Below are 8,112 nucleotides of genomic sequence, written 5' to 3'. Positions count from 1 at the left end.
ACACACAGACCCACCTTTGGCCACAGGACAAAGCAGCAGACATTGAAGCTGCTTTGCAGAGTCTCTTTCAAAGCCATGTGCTGAATTTCAAACAATATCCTTTCAGAATAAGGAATTAAGCAGCTATAGTGTCTCCCATACTATAAACAAAGACAAAATGCTGTGTGCATCAGCAAAAGGCTTTGTATTGTAAAGTACTCCCTTTATGTCCAACCAGGAGAGAATTCAAATGATTATTGACCCTCCACTGTAGGAAAGCCGCATTATAATATCTCCAAATCAATAGAGACAAGTGCAGAGCGGCAGAGAAAGGCCACGGCTCTGCAAACTGCAGAAAATTGCATTTTGCTTTGGCCTCTTAAAAAGTTTGCAAAGCATCTATTAGAGGCCCCCGGAGCCTTTTCTTTCTAATTGCCATGTTTGACAATGCGATCGCACAGGGGACTAGCGGAAAGACAGATAATGGACCCACTTTAATTGCTTCCCAGTTCCATGAGTCATAACACTTCTGAGATGGCAAAGGGGAAGTGCGGCAGTTTGACTGAAGGAGGTTTCTGGCTTTTAAGAAAGCTCTGGAGGAACAAATGCTAAACTCAAAGCCAAAGTCTTGGAGACTGAAGGTTCCAGGTACTGGATTTTCTTTCATCTTTTGCTTTTAACTGGAACTACCCAGTTAAGTTTTAATCATGTTCTGGAAGGGGTAGGAATGGCTTCTTATCTGAGAGATGAGGGACCTTTCTTCCCAAGCCAGCACCCACTGGGAGCCCTCAGCATCTTGGTGCCTCCCAAGAGGAGCAGAAGCCCATGACACTCACACTATTTCTGGCATGTGTTGAGCTGCATCTGCATGATCTTTGCCTGGCCACCCTTTGAAGATCTTGATCGTACCCCTCTGATTTGTGCCAAGGGAAATAAGCTGCAATGTGGTGTACGGGACAGTATACAGGCTCTGGGCGCTGCCAGGACATGTCCCAGCCTCTCCATAGATGGACTGGCTCGCCTGGATGTTGCCTTCACCTCAACTGAACAAGTCCTTGGACATGGTGGTTGTGAAGGAGGGGAGGAGGATGGAAGGGAGGGGGTCATTGAAAAGGATGGTGGAGAGGAGAACAGAAGAAGGTGGAGTGCCTAGTTTTGTGCCAGGGTGCCTGGCTGATAGGTGTTGGGGTGCCTGGTTCCTGTATACACCTCTGCAATACAGCCCCCAGAGCAGTGCTCAGCATCTTCCCCTGCGTTGTGGCCCTAGCCCCGTGTGAGAGCTTGAGGCTCAATGAGGTGACGACGCTCCACTTCAGCATACAGGGGCTTGGCTCTGGGCTTTGTGCTATGACATTGGTCACCAAAACAGGTGCCTGTTTTCAGCTGACAGGCTCCAGCTCTGGGGACACAGGACAGAGATACTACTGGCCTGTCTCAATCTTGCAGGCCTTGGTCTGGAGTTAGACATTACCTGAAAAAATGGGGTATATTCCAGGCAGACGGGAACAAGCTCTGCTATGCTTCAAAGCATCTTAAAACTGTGCGGCTGTGTTAAAAGGGCTTGATGCCAGGTCTTAGCAGCCTTCCTGTCCTAGGAGTCTGTCTTGTGCTCATCTGTGTCCTAAAGTGGTCACTTGGCACCTGGTCAGACAAAGCAAGGTAGTATTTGCCTGGAACTGGATGGATGAAGCCATCCTGCTGCAAGGTCTGGGTGGCTCATGCCACTTGGTGGCCACTGTGGGCTGGGACACACTGAGCACAGTTCCTGGTTGAACACCAGGGATGGAGAAAAGCAGGGGAAGGCCAAGGCATGGTCCCTGTGGTCTCTGCCACAGCACACCCCAGTCTGGCTCAGGAAGAAAGGGTCGCCTTGACTTCTCATGGCTGGCTGTGCACTGCACCCACTTCTCCACTTGCTTCAGGCCCTCTGCTGACCGAGGACCCTCTGACAACTGCGGCGTGCTGAGCTTTGTCACAGATCAGTCAGGACATAGTTGGGTTGCACTAACTGGAGAAAAGCTTTGGGAAATGACTGACAGTAACTGTCTCCGCTGGAAGGAGCTAATCCGAGCAGCTCATGAACACCAGGTCCCTAATTAAAGCACACAGGCTATCCCTGCCTGTAATTAATTCCCCTACACTGCTCCACTGGCAGCCAGCTCTCAGTGCCACTGACTCACAGCTCCCGGCAGCCTCACAGGCATCAGCAGAGGAAGAAAAGCCACGGTTCGGAGTGGGGCAGGATTTGCCCCCTCCCTTCTGCTCCTCCATGCTGGGGAGGAGCTGCAGCATGCTGTTGCCCTGAACACCCCCGGATGCTGGGACAGGACCCCTGTCCATGGGAAAGAGCTGGCGGTGTGCGCCCAGGGCACAAACGACGGCGTGACCCGGAGGGTGTGAGAGCACGCGGTCAGGAGCGGGTGGCGCAGGGCAGGGTGGTGTTCATACACATGGCTTGTTCTCTGCCGCCCGCCTCATGTTCCCTCTTTCTCTCCCCGTGTACACACATAGTTACTATGCACTTTCCTCCCCTGGCTGGAGCTGGAGCTGTAGCGTTGTCGTCGTGATTCCTCTCCCATAGGAATGGTTCTGTGCATTCGCTCCACCGTGAGCGTGTCACATCGTTATAAGGCGTGTGGCATGCATCTGGGTTGTAGCTGGATTTCCCCCAAGCAGGCTGCAGCCCCTGTGGTATTGCCAGGGCAGGGAGGAGCATCTGGCAGGAGCCTGCAGCTGTTTCTGCATCCCGGGTGCTGTTCTGCTGGAGTGGGTGGCGTTGCGTAGAGAGGTCAATCCCATTGCTCCAGTGCCACCCTGCCCCCCCCATCTGAATCACAACACTGAAGGAGGAAACTCCAGAAAGCCCCTGTTTCTCTGGCTACAGGTTTTTCTTAACAGCTGGAGAGTAATAGTGCTGGTCAGAGAGTTGCCAGCATTGTTTTAATTTCCCAGGAGGCTCCACTTGGTGTGACACATCTCCAGCTGGGAATTTCTGTTGTCTCGTGTTACTTTGCTCCATACAATGGGACGTGATATGTCAAAACATGACAAGCCAGCCAGAATGTGTCATAATACTGCACTCCACACACTGCCTTCCAGGGATGCTCAGCAACTAATAATATCAGGCTCAAATTATCTCTGCATGCTGAGCTGTTATGTTTTCTCCCATGTGGACTATGATATATAGGAGTCTCCCACCTATGTTGGCCCATTGGATCATCACAGATTTATTAGCTGCACATGGTGAATTATTTTGACTAGATTAAAACTCAGGCCTGGGATCCCAGCCTGTTACTGCAGAAAAGCGACTTTCCCGCCTTGGCTTCTCCAAAACCTTTGTTATTGCTTCAGTAAACATTTTGGTGAGATTTCCGTATGATTTACTCCTTTGTCGTCAGTATTTGAAGTTGCTACTTCACCGCAGAGATGGTTTGACTTCGTTAGCTTTGCAATTGCCTTTCAGGCTTTTTGTTGAGATGCAGCTGCTGTCTTCGGAATTTGGCCCCGCAGGAGCCAGGGTGCTGCACCATGCACACACTGGCTGGGAGCAGCAGGGCTCTCTCCAGTCACCCCAGTTTGCCCCATTCTGCATCGCTGCCTCTTTCTGCCTGACTTTTTGAACTCTGCTGTTTTTCCTTAAGGTGTAATGAGGCATCAACATGCCTGCACAACATTTTCAGTCTTTCAAGGAAGGAAAAACCTCCACAGCAGCAAAGAGGGAAAGCCGCTGTTTGTCCCTGGACTGGGGATCCCCAGTGATGGGGAGGAACGTGTCCTTTTGGCAAAGGCGCTGTGATGAGCTGGGAAGCAGACGCACGTGTCCCTTCTTGCACGTGGTATTTCACAAATGGAGCCTCCCGCTGCTACAGTTGCTGCCTGTTCATTTTAGCTCCTGCATGCAGTTTAGAGGGAGCAATCTAACTAATTACTTGCTGCTAATTGCTGGTAAAGCACTGCTGAAACTGCCTCTCTTCCCTGCCTTCCTCACCGTGGGTAGGAAACAGCAGGTCTCTGGGGGTGTCAGCTGGAGGTTCACGCTCCCTCCCAGGTCCCCTCGCAGAAGATGACGCTGGCTGCACAGCCCCTGCCCATCTCTGCCCATCCTCCAGGCCCTTTCTCAGCATCCCAGCTGGGGCTGGTGAATTTGGTGGATCAAAATGCTTCCTTGCAATTCCTGTGCAGCCCAGCTCCTCAGGAAATGAGTGGTCATCACCATGGGAAAAATGGTCCTCTCAGGCTCTTCAATCCTGGTGGGCTGCCTGCATGCTTGGGACACACAAAACATACTTCTACATGGCAAACTTTGAGGAATCCCTGAATCATGCCTTGCACATGGTTTTCTCCAACAACAGTACTGACCTCTGTGGAAAAAACCTGTTGTTTTCTCCTCTTCATTGGTGGCTGCACGGTTTCAAAGGGAAAAAGGAGAGAGAGGAAGGGAAGCGAGAATATGTGGCATAAAGGTATGACTGAGAGAAGGAAAGGATGCTCTTGTCCCCAGGACCTCTACAGGCAGATCTGACCTGTAAGTTATTCTGGGAATCCCTCACAGTTATTTACTACAGGAAGACCAGATCAGTCAGAAATTATTCATGGAAAGTCACAAAAGCCACATATCCATCTTTTGCGTGCCATCTGGGGATACCTGCTTGTTTTGAAGAGCTGTTCAATGATCCTGAAAAGCAAGGAGCTGGTGGCACTGCTGGAATGGGACGCAGAGTTGCCTAACCCCACAGTTAGGCAGGTGCTTTCCCATAGGCTGAGCTGTGTTAGACATGCCTGTGGCAGAGACGAATGCCCCCCAGGGGATGGCCCCTTTGCTCAGTGGTAAACTCTTTGGAACAGGCCTTGTGTGAGATGCGCATCCAGGACCCACAATGCAAATGTATAATGATGATCGCTCTCTTTTGCCACCAAAGTCAGAGGCTTCCCAAGTGTGAAAGGCTGAGTTTGTGCTCAGACTTTGTCCCTACAAAAGTATATTGATTTTAGCTATTGTGTTGTGTGGTAGAGCATTTTTAATTCTGCATTTTAATTGTTTGGCTCCCCTGGCATATGTTGTTTGTGGTTAGTGGCAACACTTAGAAGGGTGATTTTCAGGCTCATCTATTAGTTGCAAAGAAAAGTGCTCTCCCATGACCCTGGCTAATTTGCATACTATTTCTGTTATCCTTTAGGAAGCAAACTGCTGATTTTGGTGCTTTGCTTGAACATCCAGTCAGAAGTGGAGTCTTGCCCCGGGGCGTGTGTATGCTACAGTGAACCGAAGATTACAATAAGTTGTCAGCAGCAAGGACTGACAGCAATCCCCACTGAGATACCCATCCAGAGCCAGCGCATCTTCTTGCACAACAACAAGATAACCCTTGTGAGGTCCACCAGCTTCACCTCCTGTCGCAACATGACGATCCTTTGGATCCACTCCAACAACATCAGCCTCATTGAGCCTGGAGCCTTCTATGGGCTCAACAAACTGGAGGAGTTGGATCTCAGCGACAACACGAACCTGAAATATATCAACCCTGTCACTTTCCGGGGTCTTGTTCACCTCCATACCTTACACCTGGATCGCTGTGGGCTCCTGGAGCTCTCCACAGGGCTTTTTCGAGGGTTGTTCTCCTTGCAATATCTCTACCTTCAGGATAATAATCTGCAGAACCTGCTGGATGACACCTTCATAGATCTCGCAAACCTCACCTATCTGTTTTTGCACGGTAACAAAATCAAGAGCTTGTCGGAGAACGTCTTTCGCGGGCTAATCAACCTCGACCGGCTGCTTCTGCACCAGAACAGAGTCAGCCTGGTTCACCGCCGAGCTTTCCACGACCTCGGCAAAGTGATGACCTTGTATCTGTTTAACAACAACCTGACCGTGCTGACGGGGGAAACCATGGCTCCCCTGGTGTCGCTGCAGTACCTGCGCCTGAACGGCAACCAGTGGATCTGCGACTGCCAGGCTCGGTCTCTCTGGAATTGGTTTAAGCAGTTTAAAGGCTCGTCCTCAGAGCTGGAGTGCCACCTTCCCCCCCGCTTGGCAGGGAGAGACCTCAAAAGGCTGCAGAGCGCCGACTTGGAAGGATGCGTCGACTCCTTCAACCAGATACGAACAAGTGTTTTTAGCACTAAGACCAGATCTGGTAAACTGCCAACAGGGCTCCCCCCTCTCGGTTCCCACGATGGCTCCTCAAAGTGCTGCCAGCCAGAAACAGATAAATCTTTTATTTACGAAGCTAAAGGCAAGGCAGGTCCTTCTTCCCACAGCAGCCGGCCATCCTCCAACAACCACCTCAAGGATAAGGAGAACATGTCCAAACCCAAGTACGTTGAGACGGACCCTTCCAAAAATGGCAGCAACAAGCATATAAACGATTCCCCATTTGGGACCTTCCCCAGCATTGTAGACCCACCATTGACCAAGTTGAGACCAGAATTTCTAGAGCCTATTGAATCTTCCACAGTCCCAACCAAAAAGAGGCAGGGCTGCTCTAAAAAGAACAAATCTAAGGCCCAGTGCCGCCTCACCCAGCAAGGAAACAGCTCCACGTTACAGCTCAGCCTAAGCCTTTTGATCCCCCCCTTGGTGTGGAGCTTACTGTTATTCTGCTAAAATTAACTCTTTTCCTGGGTTGATGACACTTTAATACTAGACTTTTGCTGACCTCCGTAAATGTTGCAAACAAAGCAAAACTACCATCCACCCTGAGAAAGCTTTGTTACACAAAAGTTAACTGGATGCCTTTATAAAAAAACCACAAAAACAAAAAACAAAAAAGACAAACACCAAGATGTACATAATTTATTTGTCCTGAAACCTGTGAATTATACCTTTGGTCTTCGGAACTGCACTTGCCCACAAAGCAGCTTTTGCTACAGCAGATGGTAAAGAAATATGGTTTATTTACAGGAGAAAAAAAAGTGTAAGAAATGCTCTGAAAAGAATGTCTGAAATCTGTTTGTAACTTGACATCACACTGAACAATATTGCAGGTTCCCATTTGCAGAGGTAATGAATTTGATGCTGTTTTAATCCTATGTTTATGAATATTGCAGTTTTTCCGTATTCATTCCATCACACCATGTTTACGGGCAGCATTTGTTAAAGAATGCTACCTTTTCCTTCACAAGATTGCAGTATATATAGATATGCATTTTATTTTACTTGTGTACAAGTATACAAAAGATATAAAATAAAGATTTCTTTTTCCTACATGGTTGTCATCTGCAAGGGGTGAAGTATGCTAACCAGCTAAAAAGCTGAAAAATTAAAAGGGTGTTGAGTAATCCCTGATCTGAAGGCATTTAACACAACAGTAATAAATAAGACATACTCGTCACGGTTATGCAAGCTTTAACTGGTGCCAGCAAAAGGTTTCCTTGCACAAAACACACACTGCTGATGCTCCTGTTTCCCATGCACTCGCCCCAAATCATTCATATTTCAGGATGCTCAGAATATCAGGAAACGTCAGCCCTTGGAGCTGAGGATGCAGGTAGAGAAACATCAGTAAGCAATCCCAAGAAGTCCGGCAGGGCCATTTTCCCTCTTATATGCACAGATAATTCAGCTCTGTGATTAGCGAACCAGAAGGTGATTACAGAGTGGAGCAGCACTCAGGCTTGGATTGATGGAATAGGGTGTATGTCCCCAAACATGCAGCTCCTGGCCTTGCAGCTCAGGATGGCTGCCCTGGAGAGCTGGTGTGCATTCCCAGCTCTGCCACCAGTGCCTCATGCAGTCACTGTGCAAGTGACTTCACCTTCTGTATGACCCCCATCTTTGACCTCAGGATGCTGTGAAAATTAAACCACTGGTATCTGGGTGCCCCAGCACCACACAGTGGGATGTAAAGCGCCTGCCTAGATCCAGCTGTGTTATCCTCGTGCTGCTGACAGCCCCCTGAGCACTCTGCATGTACTCCAGGTTATGGCAGAGTTTGTCAGGAGGTTGCTTTTCTTTATTAAACTATAGATTTTGTTCTGTGCTCCTCTTTTCAGGAGGACTGTTGAGATATTGAGGTCTGTGCATGCAAGACCAGCCTGTCACATGCAGGTGGGCCAGAGAAGAGCAGGAGCAGTGTCATGGGTGTAGCAAGGTCCTGGGAACATGCACTAGAGGAATATGTGTGCAAGTCA

The 8,112-nt window shown here is 49.1% G+C and overlaps 1 protein-coding gene across 1 annotated transcript; it reads left to right on the top strand.

Annotated features, from left to right (window-relative positions):
• Positions 1 to 5,156: 5,156 nt before the first annotated feature.
• Positions 5,157 to 6,586, top strand: RTN4R (reticulon 4 receptor; the record flags this gene model as incomplete). The annotated part of the gene is made up of 1 exon (XM_010194771.1): positions 5,157 to 6,586. A coding segment is annotated over one exon (1,430 nt), but the record flags the coding sequence as incomplete, so codon positions are not given.
• Between the last annotated feature and the right edge of the window lie 1,526 nt (positions 6,587 to 8,112).

The sequence above is a fragment of the Mesitornis unicolor genome, unplaced genomic scaffold (assembly GCF_000695765.1).
Source record: "Mesitornis unicolor isolate BGI_N332 unplaced genomic scaffold, ASM69576v1 scaffold12271, whole genome shotgun sequence".
NCBI classification, from domain to species: domain Eukaryota; kingdom Metazoa; phylum Chordata; class Aves; order Mesitornithiformes; family Mesitornithidae; genus Mesitornis; species Mesitornis unicolor.
The sequence above is the reverse complement of the archived record's forward strand: the minus strand, read 5'-3'. Positions and strand labels throughout refer to the sequence as shown.